The sequence below is a fragment of the Daphnia pulex genome, chromosome 11, assembly GCF_021134715.1.
Source record: "Daphnia pulex isolate KAP4 chromosome 11, ASM2113471v1".
NCBI lineage: Eukaryota > Metazoa > Arthropoda > Branchiopoda > Diplostraca > Daphniidae > Daphnia > Daphnia pulex.
In genome coordinates this window covers 4,980,066-4,998,600 of record NC_060027.1, presented here as the reverse complement: position 1 = coordinate 4,998,600, position 18,535 = coordinate 4,980,066, and the positions used below count along the sequence as shown (strand labels likewise).

Here is an 18,535-nt window from a genome sequence, read left to right as displayed (position 1 = left end):
CTCTGTAGTTGTTGTAGTAAGGTTGTTGTTGATGGGCAAACCATCATCACTGCTGGTGGGGAAGAGCAAAGGATAAGTCGTTGGGATGGTACATCGGTTTCTGGAGATTGACCTGGATGAATCTTCTTCCGCTGTTTGGAATGAAACGATAGCCTCGGATTTCCCTATCTACGGAGGGCTCTCTATTAGAGCTTTTTAGATATATTCTTCTTTCAAAACTTGACCATAATCTTGTAAATGGCAGCATAAGGATCTCGTAAAATTGCGTCCAAATCTTTCACATCCCAACAGCACTGTTTGCTTCTATATAAGCTCTATAATCATTGGCCTATGCCGCATCCACAAAGTAAATTTCCGCATACTTTGGATTCTCTGTATCATCAACGGGAGTCGTGTTGAAATACCCTTGGTCATGGGTTCTAAAGAAATTGGGCCAGCGACCAGGTTGTTGAAATTATGGCTTCCATCGTAGCAAAAATATTAGCGCTGCTATAGTTTTTGCGGATTTTTTACTTGAAGCTATTTACTTTTGGATGGTAATTCTGCAGTAGTTTTGGCTGAGATTCAGGGCATTCTTTCAGAGGAGGATAAATTACTCAATCCTTTTTTAAACAATGATTTAACTTCTTTTCTGGCAATCTTTCTCCTTTTTAATGTTTGGCACCGCATTGTTGCAAATCAATTTCAATATCTCCGCAGTAGTGGATTGGAACATTGGCTTCACAATCTTCTTGCAAGCTGACTGATGAGTCCTTGGAACACCGGTTACATTCCTCCACTATATTTTCTGGATGTTCTTCATCTTTTTCAAGTAGGGGTCATCTAAGCATGTTAAAATACACCCATAGCTTGTATCAGCTCTTGATTTTCCTCTCGTTCTTCAAGGAGTTCTCCTGGAGCTCTGTTCTTGTCACTTGTCTTACCTCACATAATTTACGACGGTTTGCAACGACGATCGTACACGCACTACTGTCACTCGCAGTCTCCCGAGTCTCTACGCTTCGACCAGCTACAACGAGTCAACAGTCGACGTATAGAGAGGACTTACAGTTTAGTAAGAGAACATCGTAGTCTGGAGTTTAACGTTTCATTTTTAATTGTCTATTTGATAAATTTAAATTTAGTTAATTTCATGGCATGTCATTAACGAAAAGAACGTAAGTGGCTATTCCAAACCACTTTCAGTATCTCCTACCAAATAAACCGGGACTTAAATAAGGTAATTGAGTTGATAAAAACAACAGAAAATAAAGAGAAAGAACTTTTCGTTTCATGCCACACTGATATTTTTCTACATACTCCCACAGAGTCACTTGATCGCTCACAAACCTGCAAGGTATACAGAACTCAGTAAATTCCACAGAATATTGACTGAAAAAGTTTTAGCTTCCGCGATAATTGCAATAGAAACGGGTTTGTGGTTGAATGAACCCAAGAGCAACATTCCGTATTGCAACAACATTATATATTCAAGTTTGTCATCGCCGAGAATTCCTTTAAAAAGTGGATAAAGAAAATAACACATGATGGTTGCGCTTCACATAAGTTTTGAAATTTCTGCAGGTTGAAAGTTTCCCTACATAACGATCATAACCATATGGGAGGCACATATTGAAATGTTCTATTCGAGGGCAGCTTCAGCAATTTGAGCAACACAAGAGTTTGCTTACACCCGGAACTTAAATATTCATTGAAGTCTACGTCCAAATGCTCCTTCAACTGCTGTGTGCTTAGGATAAATTACGAAGCGTGACACCATTGGGAATTCATTTTCTAGAACGGGCTTAAATCACTTGGATCTTTTAAGTGGTCATCGGCAGAGCATTGGCACAATACATCAAAATAACAGATTTCATTCTCTTTTGAGCATTTACGTGCTCAATTGGATGTGCCATATCTCCCTTCTGAATACAAAGATCGCATGACCAATAACCGCCTGTAGCCAGAATGACTCTTGGTACGTTCCGAATACGATCTCATCAGACCGTCCGCTATTATGCAGCAGAGTGAAGCAGCAAAACACTGTCCATTAGTGCATACAATGTCACAATTTGAGGGCAAAAAATTTAAAAATTCAAAGACAAGTTTACTTAAAAAGCTAGAACCATCATTGGGCTCCCCCCCCCCCCTCAACATATAATCCAATAACAAATACAGAAAAAATTGCCAATCAGAATTCCAGATGGGGGCCGTTCACATATGACGTCACGGGCCGAGGGGGGGGAGGGGGGTGCACCTTGTATGACGAATTGTGACGAGGGGGGGTAGGGGGGGTATTCACATTGGGACGTCACAAGGCACTACACAAGCGCCACCAAGTGGGATATGTTGGCAACTTCCAAAATTTCTTTTAGTTTTTCTGGATCGTAAGAGCAAAGTGATTGTCAGCACCTCGTTTGCTTGACCAATTTAGAAAATAATGAACAACATTGTGTTCTGTATTAAAAACTACAGAAAATAAGAATTTTTTGTGGCTCAAACAATTTTTAAAAAGGGAGGGGGGGGTATCTGACTTTGTGACGTCATATTAGAGGGGGGGTATACCTACTGTGATGAATTGTGACGAAGGGGGGAGGGGGGGTGTAAAATCGTCAAAAAGTCCGTGACGTCATATGTGAACGGCCCCATGTAACTGTTGGATGAACGGAATATATTCGTCCAAAGGTGAGTGTAATGGAAGCAGCATTTTTATCCTCGTTCAGTGTTGCCTCGTCGATGTTTAAATCTATTTCACAATATGCGTGGAACGCCAGCTGCATCAACCATTTCTTCTTCATCGATGAATTCATCTCATAGCATATCCTTCATCTCACACGTTGTATTTTAAAGTAAAAAAAATTCATTTACAAAATACAATGAATATATAAAAAAAATACTAAATGAGTTTTACAATATGTTAATGAGGATATTGTCACGAACTGCTAGCGCGGGTTTCACGTTGGTGTGGGCGATCAGTGGTGTAGTTTCACGAAGCTGGCTCTGTGTTTGCACGAGCCCAAACTCCCCAAAAGTACATGCACTGCCGTCACTGCAACACAAAAACAGACTACAGTGCCCAACACCATACCAACAGACAGACCTACACTCCAGACAGGGTCAGACCGAATTCTCTCTTAAGTCTACTTGGGGGCATCTTATATCTAGGGAGAAACAAGGTGACTTAAAGTCATCATCGTCATGTCATACAGTTGTCCCCTCAACGCCATTTCGCCAGAATTACCCATACGATGTACGTTTGTGCTACATATTATACGTATATATATTGTACGTGACAATATTATAAGCCATCCTAAGTTTTCCCAATATATAAACAGGTATTTATTAGGGTATATCAACTCTTTTCCTGTAGCCACTTGTCACGAAACATTATAAAAAAGAGACAATAAAATCGTACGGAAAAGAGATAATTGGAAAATTAAGAATATTTTGGAGAAAAAGCCCTTCAGTTTGCCAAAAAACTAAATTCTCAATTTTCTCCGAAGATTAACTTGGTAAAACAGTGGGCAACTCTTGGGGTATTTATCTAAAGGATATTCGAATTTGGATGGGGGCTTTTGCTATGACAGTACCCACTAAAGTTTGGAAACACGACGAGTGTTTCCGTGATTTTCATACGGGGGCTTACGGGCCAAAGTGTTCCCTTAAACTTAAAAAATCCTCTTGTGAAGGAAATAACAATAATCCTTTACAATTATTATTGAATGCCTTCTCATTTGAATAGTGGTAAGGGCTTGTAGCCTTTGATGTAACGTTCTGCCTCATCCACTACCACTTCTTCCTGTGAAAAATCAACCAAAAGACTCATTCTCTGAATTAATTAATAAAAAAGAGTTTTTTTAATTAAAAAATTAATTTTATCAAGTGAACATAGATTAACTTCTTCTTTTTTGAAGTATCCTTTGATGAGTCACCTTCCTATTCGTCCTTTTCCTAGTCGTCTACCTATTCGGCCTTTCTTTCTTGGCTTCTTCTATTTCGAACGTAGTGTTCTAAAGTTATTTTTTGGTCTCAAAAATAATTTTCTTTGAAAAGCACAATTTTACACACAGTGTACACAAGTTTTGATCACACATCTATCATTCAACTGAGAAGGCATTTCATTAGACAGCACAACTCGTAGGGCACATTGCCAAAGGTTTTAAAGTGCGTCTAAGGAGATTGAAAGTGATTGAAAGGCATTTCGAGTTCCATTCGACTATCGACATCTTAGAGAGTAGCATATATTCGAAAAAATTACTATATTTTGTAAACTGCAACAGTCAGCAGCACCGTTGTAATATTGAATTCAGTAGAAGAATCTAACTCCGTAGCAGAATCAAACTCCGTAGAAGAATCAAACTCCGTAGAAGAATCTAACTCTGAAGCACAGTCAAACTCCGTCGTGAATCAAGACGATGTTGAAGGACTCAATCTGGACTTAATCACTGGCAATGTCCTTGAAGAATCAAATGGGTGATTTTATGGCCTTTTATGATTTTTATATCGCAAGTCAATTATCTCGAAGTGCCCATCAAATACACATCAAATACATCTCGAAGTGCACGCGTCAAATTGACAAATAAATTTTGTTCATTGAATTGACTGAAGTGATTTCACATAATGGAAAACTGGATTAATTATTGCATGCATGTACTTCAAGGTAAATAGTCCGTATGTGTATTATAGTATATCCGTTTTGGTTAATATTGAAAATTTAAAACTATTTCGTTCCAGATGTTGTTTGGAAACATTTATTTCAAAAAAATACTTCAGCCTGGATGCACTAAACGACGTGATAACATAAAATTTTTCACTGCTGCACTTGAAAAAAAAAACAAGCTAAGTTTTCTGAATGTTTGCGGAAGCGTGAGCATTATTAATTTTGAAATGTCAGCAGCCCAGGTTTGTGCATTTATTAGATATTTGTCTGTAGCTATTTTAAATTGTTGATCTTCTTATGAGCCCCAAACACTATAATAAATATATTCTTCTGTATTCAGAAATAATTTACAAATATTCCTTAGAGTGTTTTTGCACTCTATATCCTACAGAATCCGTCCGTCTAAAAATGTATTTTTTATTCATCTTCCTACAATCGTACGAAAAAATGGTTTAAAAATAATTACGAAATTAAGGCTCCCTCTTTATAAATAAATTAAAAAATCCTCAACTCACATTAGCCTTTAAACGTCAATATGACGTCTTGATTAAACAGTTTGACGGCAATTATTATAAAGATTACGTTAACATACGATCCTCATGGGAAATATACGCGGCATGCTGTTTGAATGTTGATATCGCATCGCACAGTAACCTCTTAGATTGTCACCTAATCAACTTAACTGATTGTGCCAATGAAAACGGCGCTTTATTTAAAGTCAAATCATTTGTTATTGTTAATAATTAAGCAAATTACGGCCACACACACGGAAATATAATTTTTGTATTATTTGTCGATCAAAATAATCCATCCTTGTTGTAAACGATTATGTAACTGAATTATTTGATAACCATGACTATGTTCAGGTGATTGAGCCTTTGTGTTCCTTCATCAAGTCGCTTACTTAAGGTAGACGATTTTCTTTACTATTATCCTTTAGAAAACTTGGAATCAGTAGGAATTGCGATAATCAGACTAAAGTATGGCGTCTTTGACAAATATTTTCTTTCTTTGCATTTTTTCATGAGCCTCATGTTATAGTAAAAGAATTAATTAGTATGCAGTATAATAATTGATAATACTGCTTTATTTCTATATAAATGCAGAGATGTATTTATCAGAAATTAGATTAACTATTATGACAAAAAATATATTGTCCTATAATTTGCTGTAAATGTAACCGTTTCTTTCAATATTAGATAGGAATGATTCTCTGAAAGCTGGTCTGTTATATAAAACCTAGAATTTAATCACTTAAAAATAAAAGGGATATATTGGCCCACTTTGATGGAGAAAAAGGACCACTTTTAGAGTTTTAAAAAGTGGGCCTATTTCGTAGGGTCCTATTTAGTCCGATTCTATTTGCCGGGCCTATTTCGTCGGAGCCTATTTTGACCGGCGCTTTTTCTCCAGCTACCGCACATATATAGCATTACATGTATTTGAATTAACTATGTAATAATTTACATGTAAAAAACAACATGTAATTTTTTAATTGGGGTTTGATCTTATTTATTCTGTAGTTAATAAAGGAATGTAAATTTCACCCTAATTCACTCGAAGTTTGTTTCCCATATCTTACACCAATTGATGCCTCACAAAAACAAAAGTTTCGATGAAAGATTTCTAAATGCCGAAAGTAAACTTTCGCTGAAAACTAAAAAATTCAAAAGAAGCATATTTTCAGTCTATATGGGATCTTTTGCCATAAGTTTTGCAGAACAAGCCTAGTTTACGCCAGGTTTCAAGCATATAATAAACATTATGCAAAGCATAATCCTTTGACCAAAAATCGAACCTTCGCCCTTTTGATGGTCAAAGGATTTTGTTTTGGATGTTAATGAAACTTATGATTTTTTTCCACTTTCTAAATTGCCCAATGCAATCAACCGAGATCACGAACGTAATTTCTCCCAAAAAGGAACGAAAATTTGTCTTCATAGAAAATGATGGCTTCATCTGTGGAGGGGGGGGGCTCTCTTTCAATCAGGAATAATTTAAATCACTCGGTTGAAGGAAATGTAACTCGAAACTTCAGTAAGAAAACAAGTATATGAACCTTTTTCTCCCTTTCCCCATTTTGCTGGGCATTCTCCTTGGTGTATATTTTTCTTGATTCATTTTCTCTTGCGGGCTGTATGGTGATGCGTTCGTGAATAATATCCATTGTGCTGTTTTCTTTACATAACAATATTTTTTAAATTTTTGATTCCCTAAAAGAAATAATAATGTAACACAAAAATAATAAGTACGCCTGCTATTTCGCCTACTGCGTCAAACTGACTGAAACTTGGCTGCTTTAATCTACTACACCACCCCGCGGTATTAACGCTATACACGTCAACCCTTCCATATGTGTTTTTTTTTTGTTGTTGAAAGTTGTGCTAAAAACGAAAAAAGGAGCCGATGGGACTAAGAACAAGTTCTTTATCGTTGGTCTATGGTGGTAACTATAGCATTAAGGCAGGTTCACGCAATTTGAGGACAGTGGTTTGCTGTGAGTATGTAAACGCTATCTTTACAAATGCTGTACCCAGTTATTAAAAAAAATTCTCATGATCATCGTGACTCACCACATGTCTGCAATCCATTGCTCTTTCAATCAAATGAATAGTTAAAAGCTAAGAGAATACTGATGGAAGATTGGTTTTGGTTCTTTCAATTTCAGAACTGACATAACAAAAAAAAATAATTGTTTTTTTAATCTATTTGTATTAGGAGTAAGTAACAAGGAATCTTGAGGTATTGGCGAAGAGAAGTCAGAGAGAAAAGGCGAAATGAAGCCAGTCTCTCTGGTGTGATGAGACCAGGATTACCCATTCCTCCGCGGTCTCCAGATGTTTCTTTTTCGTCGGAGTTTCCCCTATCGATTATTTGCTTTAATTAGTGCAAGCACTTCTTGAAATCAGAGTCAAGGCTCGGGTTGCAGGTATTGAGCACAATGATAGATGAGCCATTAAAATGTACTATCATACTTTGTTTTACTTTAAGTGACTTTTACTATCACCTCCCGGAGAGAATGCCATTCACTTCTCTTCTGTTACTTTGGTGGAATGGAGTAGCCGCTATAGTATTCCAATTCCCCTATTAGAGGATTCTGTTGATCTCCTGTCTCCTGCTCTTGTACAGCCAACCCCAGCTATTGTTGGTCACGAAGACGAGTCATTCGATTAAGATGAACCAGAATGACAGATTATAAGGACCATACTATGAGAAAGCATGCTAGGTTTTAATATAAATTGATCTTTGAATGATAAAGTCTTTGCTTATTTACAGAGAAGAAAAGACTTTATTTTATGTGCTGGATCATTCGTACCACATCAATCGGACCAGCATAATTTCCGGATATGGAGGTGCAACAGGCATGCAAAGCACCGCTTTTGTCGTGGTGTCGTCTTCCAAGTGATGGGAGCGGCATCGTATAGTATTCAATTTCCTCACACTTGCCCAGCTAACTTAGATGCTGAGCGGGGTTTCTTTCCTGACTAAAATTAAATATGTTTTACCTAACACGTTAACATAAAAATCAAATTTCCAAAACAAAGAGATAGATTTAGTTCTAACCAAGAAAACTGTTCAAGGGAGTTTGGGCTGAAAATCTATACCGTCACGTGAATGACCGCACGTGGTAAGACATTGGGTGGAGTGCTTTTCTCACGCTCTATAAATATTAAATCCCAGTGTTTTTTTTATAACATATAAATTACATTCATTCCTAAAAGTAACACGCCCAAAAATAATATTTAAATTCGAAACTCTCGATTTTTAGAACAGTGTATTCGGGTCTATTTTTCGTTTCATGGTAACTAAAAAAACAAAACACACACGCTTCCCTTTATACACGTATTATTGTCACTTGCATAAAAATATGAAAAGAACCCAAGAAAGTCCGTAAACGTTATATAGAAAATTTATACAGCTTACTTCTTCTAATTCAAAGGAGACAATATGAAGCAAAAAGAAATTCGTCAAAAATCGTAGATCAGATTACAGTGGAATTAAGATCGGTGGTTCGAAAATGATAAAACTAAAACGTTGTTGAGTTTTTTTTTTTTTTCCTTTTTAAAATCCTAAATTAAGATCAATAATGCACCTTGGTTCCTTTTTCTGTACTTTTAATGGCCTGCTTATTTTTCATAACTCGAATTCTGTCACCAAATTGGCAGAGCAAACACTCACCATCTTTGCTAACCAAAAAATTAAGGAAGTCTGTAACACAAAAATATGGGGTATCTAGTGGTGACCGCTAGATGGACAGAGCATAAGAAAAGGGAACAAATAACTTTTTTTTGTTAAATGGATTACCATAAAAAAAAGGTTTTCAATTTTAATACAATTTATAACTAAATTTTTTTTTAGCTAAACCTCTTGGGGGGAATCAATCTTATCAGATTACGAATTTGTTAATAATTTTAAATTTTGCATACCCTTTCTTAGAGATTACCCTTTAATAGATTAAGAGTATTTGGAAGGAGATAATGAGTCGAACTATCATTATAATTATTGTGACTTCAGTGACTTCAGTTCTGATTCTAATAAATCTGATTCCGACAGCTCATACGTGTAAGCAAACACCTCTGAGGATTTATCAGAAACATCAATGGATAAAAAACAAGGTAATAAACAATAATTTTAATGCCTTATGACTACTGCGACTTGAGTTCTGATTCTGATAAATCTGTATCAGACTTGAATAGCTCAGTTTAAACACCTCTCATGACCTATCGGAAACAGAGCTGGAGAAACAAAACAAGGTAATCAAAAGTTTTAATACCTTTTTATAGTGTTGGTGGAAAAAAAAATGTTTATCATTTCAGACGATGTACCAAAAGAAATCTCTGAAAATTTTCAAAGGGAAGCTGAATTGGAAGTCGTAGATGATGAAAAATTATAAACTCTCGCAAAGTCTCGAAAACTCTGGAAAAGTTTCAAACTTTACATTAATTTCAAAATAAGTGAAAGTTGAAGAAATGGAAGGAAGTGAATTGGAGAATTGGAGAATCTTTGTGAAAAGTAAGTTGATTACAAACAAAACTTCCCAGAAAAGAGTGCATAATTTTTTTAATTTTTTCAGATGTGGTTTGAAGCAGGATTCAACAAATTCTGCTTGTGTTAAATCGAACACTAATCGTAAGTTTAAATCTTATAAAATCAATAAGCTAAAATTAAACCTAGTCTGTAAACAGTCCCTTCAGATGATACCGAGGAACAGCAAGTATTGGAAGTCATGAATGAAGACGGAGGAAAGCAAGGTAACTTAAAATTCTTTAGCTCTAGATTTCAAGTAATTTCAGTTCAAAATTATTCTTTTCTTTTCTAGATTTACCAGAACTGACTTTGGAAATTGGTGAAGCACTCGATGAATTTGAAAACCTTTATGGTTAGTTTGTAACAACTAATAAAAATTAACACTTCAGTTAATAAACTAAAATAACTAAAAAATTTCACGCTTTCAGATGACAAAATCATTCTGAAACGAAATGTGAAGAAATACTACAGGATTGAATTTGCGAAAAAAGCCAAACTGGATAGCATGAACGCTACTTTTTCGATCGTCAGTATCAAAACAGTGAAGATGGTGTCTCAGATGTTGGAGAAGGTGGTTTTGATTCTTCGGGCAGTAATGATGGAGAAGATTACGGAGACGATGAAGGATCCGAAGAAAGCAGTCTGTGCAGCAGCTTGTCCCACTGCACGACTGAATCGGAGTCCGAGGACAATGAAGAGTTTCTTTAATTCACTTTGTAGCAGCTTTAAACCCTTTTAAAATTAATGTAAATGCCCTGTTTTTGGTACTGTTCGAACACAACTGATGTAACTCAGAAATAAATCGTCGCTGATAAATTGAATTCACTTGGTTAGTCACTTCATCCATTTAGTTTATGAGTCAGTCATTCTTTTCGATGCATCTAGCTCATTTTTAAGTATTTTATATAGAATATTATAACATATTGTTTCCAATAAGTGGAATCTAATTAATAATTCAATAGTGCGGAATTAATTTTATCCTTGGAACTCTCATGACTGTTCTTTAACAGGTAAAGAAAAATGTAAGAGCTAAGATCACAATTTTGTAAAACTCAATTATTAACGCAGATGATTCTGATGCACCTGAATTGGACAAAGCAGATGATGAACTTGAATTGGAAGAAGCAGATGATAAACCTGCATTTGATGAGGTTAAAGATATTGTTAATTTAATTGCCTTTATAAAAATAAATGTGTGAATATTTGAAATAAAGGTTTTTTTTTACATACAGTTGTCAAACATGAAGTTGCTGCCGTAGAAGCGACTCCTCAAATGAAACTCTTGGATCAGGCTGCAAATGCCATTCCTTCTGAACAAAATGAAAATTTGGGAATCAATTCTGATTCTGATGCACCTGAATTGGACGAAGCAGATGATGAACTTGAATTGGAAGAAGCAGATGATAAACCTGCATTTGATGAGGTTAAAGGTATTGTTAATTTAATTGCCTCGATAAAAATAAATGTGTGAATATTTGAAATAAAGGTTTTTTTTACATACAGTTGTCAAACATAAAGTTGCTGCCGTAGAAGCCACTCCTCAAATGAAACTCTTGGATCAGGCTGCAAATGCCATTCCTTCTGGACAAAATGAAAATTTGGGAATCAATGCTAATTTGAAAGGCAAATTTACCTGAAAGAAAATTTAAAATTAAAAATAATCTATTTTTTTGTGCTTACAGAAAAACCTGGAATGGATGAAAAATTTCTTCCAGAAGCTCCTGATCGGGAAAATAATGAAGGTGCAATGAAAGGTAATTTTATCAGTAAGAAAGAAAATGAATATAAATTAATGTATTTTTTTTAAATAAGGGGATGAAGAAAAATCCAAAAGAAAGAAAACCCTTCAACTTCTGAAAAATTCCAAAAGACAAAGAAAGCAGGAAAAGGCTCAAAACACTGATGGATGGGAGGCGGATTTGTGCGCAGAGTTTCAGGATAATTGCAGCACCGATTCTGAGGAAGAATATGACTAACTTTGTAACGAATAAGATGAAAAGCCTTAAGCTCAAAGCCATATCATGTAAATGGGTCCCTTTTTTGGCGTTACTTTTGTTTTGATAAAATTCTTTCCTCCTGTGTATGTATTTCTAAATAAAAAATAAATAAAAAATAAGTCTCAGCCAAGTCGAACAAGCGTGATTCAATAGCCCTTCCCGTCTCGATATGTTTTTTAAAATCCCTTCTTCTTTACTGCCGTGGGAAAAGAGCAAAAGAACTTGATAAAATTAAATAAAATAGTTGGAATAAGTTCCAAGTTTGAATTAAGAAGGTCTTAATTATCTATATCGGCCAAGTACAACTGTAAGGAGTCCAGTAAGTACGGAGCACTAGCAATTAACCACTAGTTAAATAGATATAATAATAAATAGGAAGTTCTAAAAATATTTATTTCATCTAACAATTTTCGCAAGGGATAGCAGCTATCTCGGATAGCTAGCCGATTTATTGTTTGAGGTTTGCTTCGAATTAGAGGGAGCTTTGATAATTCAAAGCTCCTTCTAAGCTGCCCTCTCAGCTTGGCGTATAAGAAGGAAGTGGGAACTTTGCTTTTCTTCGTGAGTCTCCCTGCCTCCGCCTCAACCCTCTATCGGCTGGTATAATAAACAAAACATAAAAATACATGATGGCATCTAGTGGTCATGATTGAATTTAGGTTAAAGGGAAGTAACACACAGTAACACACAAACAAAAACACAAAGAGGGACCTGATGACGCCAAAAAGTCCAAAATCGACACCTCCTGGTTAAAAAAATGTTCCTATAATTTAGCCTTGATCTTTATGCAAAAACTATTGAACAAACGTAAAATTTTAAATTAATAAATAATATTAAAATAAAATCTAAAGTAATAAATTTTAAATTAATTAAATTTTCGGTTTTAAACTGTTGCCATATGGCATCGAGTATATTGTGATATTGTCCTCGCATACGAAAGCGTCGACAACCAGATGTCGAAAGCAGAAAGTGGATTTAAATTCTTTATTCTACAATCGATCCTGCTTAATATTTGATTCGCCTGTCGTCTCCGTTCGTTCGTAGATCACAACCGAACGTACATTATATCGTAGGCCATCCTACAAAAAAACAGAACGCAATATAAACCATCTAAGGCTGCACAATCAACTACGATAGTGCCTCGCAGCGGAGGACACGCCTTTGTCACTCCCTTCAAACCAGGTATTTTGTTCAATAAACTAAAAAAATTTGATTTTTAGCAAGCACTTTGTTTGAAATACTGTTTTGTCGTTATGTGGCTATGCTATTGTCGATCTGCTCCTATTTTAGAACAAAACGCTCAGAATGCATAGCCGCACAGTCATCAAGCAGCAATTTATTTTGTAATTTTTTTAAATTCATGAAGCAGTCGTAACGATGCAAAATCAAATAGGCCTAATAAAATATATTTATGTGAGATAAACCCATAATTTTCAATCTGACGATTACGGTATTATGTCTTTATTTTTTTTTTCAAAAAAATCAGAGAAGGACTAAATTTTTTATGGAAATTCTAATAATCAAAAAGAAAAACGTATCCCCTATTTCCGATCGTCATCGCTAGGAATTTTAACGTACAAACTGCGCGCGAAAAAAAAAGACATCTAGTGGTAAAAAAAAGAAATTAACGTAAATAACAGCGTCGCTAATCAATGGAGATGGATGGGAGACTTAACTTTAATAATGTTCATGCATTTTCGTATTTCCCAAGCATAACTTGAAAATCGTCGAATTGGAACCGATTGGAACTCGAAAGCCAAACGGAATATGTAACGTTAGGTTTTCACCTTTGGTTCAGGTACTCCAAATATTCGTAATAAACAAGAAGAAATAATGCTCAGTGCCATGTCCCTAACATTTCACATCTTGGCGCTATCATTAAGCCCTATGACTTTTAGGAAGGCCCGTAGCATAATCACTTAGTGTGGTTTTGACTTAAAAATCTACCGCGCAAAATTTGTGAAGAAATCATCATCTATCCCGCTTAATATTTTATTCAACTGTCGTCTTCGTTCGTTTGTGGATCATAACACGTATACAGTAGGCTATCCTAATAAAATCCTAACCCAATTTAATCCATCTAGAGGTAGCACAGTCAACTACGAAAGTGTTTTTCAGCGGGGGCCACGCCTCTGCCACTCCCAATCGTGACTTCAAACCACAAGTGTATAGTATATTTTGTTTTTAAATAGACTACAAAATAATTATGAATGAAATAAATTTTTCTAATGCACTACAAATTTTATTCAAATTATTTTTCATTTCAAGTCGAACATAATTTTAACATTAATTTATATTAATTCTAATATTGGGAAATACTTTATTTCAAATATTTAACATGCTATTAACGCGAAATATCAAATTTATGTTGCAAATGTATGAATTGATCCAGATGTTTATTTACTTTTTCAAGGAATGTGGAATTAATATCAAAACGACATTATCTGCTATACACCGCCCGTCATTTATTTTAAATCAGGCGTAGAACTACCCAAGTAAACTTTGAGGTCATTTATGTTGGAAGTAATGAGCTTAGCCCGAATTGTACTCATTCCAAGCTTTTTATGAGCTGCATATCTGTGACAGCCACCAAAAGAGTAATAATAATTCCCTCCATTGCTTCCTTTGATCCAAAGAATGTCGATTGGAGGAACCTCTTCCTTTTTACTGGGATCCTTATAGATAAAAAAAGTAATAAGTAACACATTATAAAAAATTAGGTACTTACTTATTTTAGAATTTATACAGTATATTTACATTTTTTTTAATTCTTGCATGGTAAATATATTTATACCTTAAGTGTGTCAATGATGCTATCAACTTTACTATGGTTCAGATCAGGAGGAAAAGGGCGAATAATATCCACTTTGATTGGTTGAACCATTCATGTAATTGATGAAATATACTGTGGCACACTGACACAAATGTATAGTGTAATGCATTATCAACATCCTTACCCATAGGCACATCATAGACTTCAGCGATTTGATCCCCATGAATGCTTGTGACATCGGATTGACATGACATTCTCTGTTATTCGTTGACGGATGTCACTATATCTTTTTTATAAATCAACACCAACTTACACAGGTGAAAGCTCAACGCGAAGTACCAACTATCAATATCAAATCACAATAGGAAAATTGCGCAATTTCTTTACAAAGTTGTCAGGTTTCCAATTTTTGTCAATTCAACAATACACGGCTTCAGACTAATTTCAATACTATCACATGTCTATGCTTTTAAAGGCCAACTGTGACATTGTTGAGCTTTGGCTTTTTCACATTGAAAACTGATTGTGAAATTGTGATTCCTGTCCAGCCACTGGCCAGCTCCCAGCTACAGAACGCCACCTGGAGCCAGTGGGCAGCATCGACTACACCGTTCACTGATCTTTTCACTTCACCCTCACGGGGCTCTTCCCCTTCTATACACCTGTGTGCTAACGTCATAAATGTTAAATGAACTCTTTTCAAATGTCTTTATCAATTCTTTTCCTCTTTTCATTGTAACCTACAACATTGTTTTACGCTGAAATAGGCACACATTAGTTCCTATCCTCGCTTTCTCTTCCTTGATGAAAGTATAACATTTGTGTTGCGTGTCTGTTACGTTACATTTCCGTTGTTTAATTGCTCTAAATACGGAATATTGGAAATGTTTTTATTCTTACAATTTTTATATTTCGCCATTATTCTTAAAATTTTGATTAACCCCTTTTTTTTTAAATAATAAGATTTATTTCAAATGTGAAGTTCAATGAATGAACGGATGAATTCAAACCTTCCTCCCTACCACCATCCTTTATATTCTTAGGGCCTCTGCCGATTGCTATAGCGGAGGGTGGGAGGGGACTTGAAGGTGGACTCTCGGGTCGGGTGAATAAACGAGACTTTTTCTTCTCATTTTTCCATGGAGTTATCCATTTCCTAACCTCTGTCTCGTATTGCTTAGTCAGAAGATCCAAACCCATCACCGATTGGAGAAAAAAAAACACATTTTTCAGACAGTTGCAAAATTGTGCAAAATTTTAATACTTAAATAAAGTTAGTGATTGGTGAACGATTACTGCTGGAATGAAATTTAAAATTCAGTCCGGTAGCTGCTGGACGGTAATAGGTCTTTTCAAGGGAGTCTGTTTTTCATCGCGATGTCGAAAAGGTTGGACTTGGTTTAATTGCGAATCTTTCCAAATCAGTAGAAGTAAAATCCTGCGTTTTCAATTTTCAATGAAGAAACCTATAAGATTCATGTACTTATTGAAATAAAACGCTGAAAGAATCCTTACCCGAATAAGACCAATAGAACCACAAGCGTGCAGGCTCTCACTAAAAAAATGCATCCCGGAAAGAAACTTAGAGTTGCCCGGTAAATGAGATTAATGGAGGGAGACGTTATTAAAGGCACAACAGCTTCAATCGAAGCTAATACTGAATAAGCATAGCCTGTTAATAAAAACAAATTTTAAACATTTTCTTGGATTTCACAAATGATTTGTAAAAAATCAAACAGACTCAATTCATCGCTGCTCAATGTTTTGGAGAATATGGAACGGATTATGATTCCAGCAAGCGGAGAAAAGAAGTTACCAATAGATGCTGGAATAAAATATGCCACGTTCAGTACGGTAAGGTCTATACTTGATTGAAATTTTCTTACACAAATACATCATTAACGGAGACACGGCAAATGCGACAGTCAGATTTGAGCCTATATTGGCTAAAAGTGAAATAACCCCTATTATACCATCACGCACTTTAAAGTATCCACTTAGAATGGGGAGAAGGATTAAAGTTCCTATTAAATAGAATGATTAGTAGGCCTAAATTTAAATAAATTGGAAAACATGTGAATATTATACCACACACAGCAGCAGCACTAGCGATTGTAACATAAAAGGCCCAATCCGGAGCATCCCAGCCGAATTTCTTCCTGGTGAACAAATAACCAACGCCATTGTTTGCTGAAAAGAACCCAATTTTTATGTTATGTTGACTTATAAAAACTAGATTATTATTTAATAAGTAAAAATTTTACCGTTAGCAAATATCAGAATACACATTGAAGCCATCAGAATCGACAGGCAAGCTCTTTTATATCCTGGTCGTCGTTTAAAGGTCTCAGTAAAGCACAGAATTAGATTATTTAATATGCCTACGCAACTTTCTTTGACCCTCGGTAATAGTCTCATATTTTCCAGTTTGCCGTATTTCAATTTCTCGATAATCTGCGTGTCAGTCGATTCAACGATGGAACTGGTACCACATGAATCTTCCAAGAAAAATATGATGTAGAGGAATGCGACAGTGTACAAAGCCAGTGCCGTTCCCCATATGGCTATATTTCCTCCGCTTGCGTAAATGTACGCACTAATTAAATTTCCAATTGGTACTGAAATTCCAACTATTCCGCCAAGGAGCGAAAAACGCCAAGTCCTCGCCTCCGTAGTTGTAATATCAATAATATATCTATTTTAGAAATATTAATCATTTTAAAACGAATTTTGGAAAAAGACAGAGTAATCGAATATCAGTACCTATGTAATACCATAAAATAGATACCTCTACCACCTGTGAGGCCAACAAAAACTGTGGATATCAAAAGATATTCAGCCGGTAATGATTCAATGTAATAATTGGTAATGTCCGATAAAGAACACAGGACATGTCCGATCAGAGGAGCCTATAATTAAATCGGATTTTTTTATAGTACATAAATATTCAGCGTTCTTTTAGTTAATTAAATTAAATTTTGTATTTGCCCACTATCATCAAAGGCTTTCTTCCGTGCTTGTCGCTCCATGGTAATAGAAAAAGCATCAGGAAAATTGAAGGAATGTTGTCAATGAGCGAGCCGTAAATATTCAAAGTACTGACGTAACTCTGAACACGATCCGCGAGTTGAGTATTGTTGCGGTTCATTTTACTACGGGGATCGCAGAGTGTGGCGTTGACTTGGAAATTGACCGCGCAAACTTTGTAAAGAAACAGATTAGGCGTGACAATCGACTATTTGCGGGAAAAAAATCGTGATTGATCAATGAAGATATTTGAAAATGAATCAAAGCAACTACCTGTATGATGTTGGCAATGAGGTATAGAAAACCTAACGGCTCTACAGTGATTCGAAACTTACTGAATTTACTGCTCTTGCTGCTCTCCAAAGGTTTATTTAAAAAACCATCTTTCTTCAAATCTATTCCGTTGCCTTCCGTATCGTCAACCATTTCTTGTGCACAACTATTTCGCACGACGGGTACGGGATGACTGTTGCTCGGAATGATGGTTGCGCTGTAATAATACTGGCAGGCGTTTGTGTTAAGTCATTTTGAACTGTGTAGGATAGTAAGATTTCATGGGGATTCTTCTATAGACGAATCATAACAAACGCCCGTTACCATGGGTTCGATTGCGGTCGTCGGGCGTACGAAGACCGGCAGACATGCATTAGCTGAAACTAGATTTAAATTCTTGATTTAGCCATCGATCTTGTCTGATTTCTTATTTAGTAGCTCCAGTCTCTGGTCGTTCCTGGATCACAACAGAAGGTATGATGTGGTGAAATTGAAAAAGATCCTTCCAAGCGGCGTACTTTGCGCACTCGATTTCTACTTCGATCGATCAATGATCATTGCTGGGCGGTGTAAAAGCTCATCAGGTCCAACTTAGAGTAAATTAAAGAAGCCTGTTTGTTTCCAGTAACGATTCCAACGGATAATTCGATCAATAACCGTGCGTGGTTTTATGCAGCGGCAGAAATGCGTTCCAGAAACAGTAGCCTAATAGCCAAGAATTGAATTTCCTAATGTCCGAATTCAAAATCTAAAACTTTTGTTGCGAAAATAAAATACAAAAATTTAAATGCTTTCAGA

The 18,535-nt window shown here is 35.8% G+C and overlaps 1 protein-coding gene, 2 long non-coding RNA genes and 1 other non-coding gene across 10 annotated transcripts; 1 reads left to right on the top strand and 3 right to left on the bottom strand.

Annotated features, from left to right (window-relative positions):
- Positions 1-8,397: 8,397 nt before the first annotated feature.
- Positions 8,398-14,130, bottom strand: LOC124207006. Its single transcript, XR_006879720.1, has 2 exons — positions 10,898-14,130; positions 8,398-10,804 (listed from the first exon to the last, which is right to left on the bottom strand). It is a non-coding gene; the product is annotated as an uncharacterized LOC124207006 (long non-coding RNA).
- LOC124207004 lies at positions 8,919-10,488 on the top strand. 3 transcript variants are annotated; one of them, XR_006879718.1, is made up of 7 exons: positions 8,919-9,255; positions 9,327-9,393; positions 9,457-9,652; positions 9,714-9,769; positions 9,826-9,891; positions 9,960-10,019; positions 10,096-10,488. It is a non-coding gene; the product is annotated as an uncharacterized LOC124207004 (transcript). The 3 variants fall into 3 exon arrangements; XR_006879716.1 differs by having other exon boundaries at positions 9,327-9,652; XR_006879717.1 differs by having other exon boundaries at positions 8,919-9,393.
- Positions 14,131-14,340: 210 nt separating the features above from the next.
- LOC124207005 lies at positions 14,341-14,701 on the bottom strand. Its single transcript, XR_006879719.1, has 2 exons — positions 14,622-14,701; positions 14,341-14,529 (listed from the first exon to the last, which is right to left on the bottom strand). It is a non-coding gene; the product is annotated as an uncharacterized LOC124207005 (long non-coding RNA).
- Positions 14,701-18,412, bottom strand: LOC124207002 (proton-coupled folate transporter-like). Of its 5 annotated transcripts, none has more exons than XR_006879714.1 (11): positions 18,256-18,412; positions 17,738-18,194; positions 17,430-17,672; positions 17,201-17,346; positions 16,702-17,132; positions 16,526-16,627; positions 16,324-16,461; positions 16,179-16,262; positions 15,953-16,109; positions 15,182-15,875; positions 14,701-15,106 (listed from the first exon to the last, which is right to left on the bottom strand). XR_006879714.1 is itself a non-coding variant. In XM_046604239.1 (11 exons), the coding sequence occupies exons 3-11, from the start codon at positions 17,888-17,890 to the stop codon at positions 15,755-15,757; spliced, it is 1,575 nt and encodes a 524-aa protein (XP_046460195.1). In that variant the 5' UTR covers positions 17,891-17,996; positions 18,062-18,194; positions 18,256-18,412; the 3' UTR covers positions 14,701-15,754. The 5 variants fall into 5 exon arrangements, 3 of the variants coding, with proteins under 3 accessions (XP_046460195.1, XP_046460196.1, XP_046460197.1); XR_006879715.1 differs by having other exon boundaries at positions 14,701-15,380; positions 15,448-15,875; XM_046604239.1 differs by having other exon boundaries at positions 14,701-15,875; positions 17,738-17,996; positions 18,062-18,194.
- Positions 18,413-18,535: the final 123 nt, after the last annotated feature.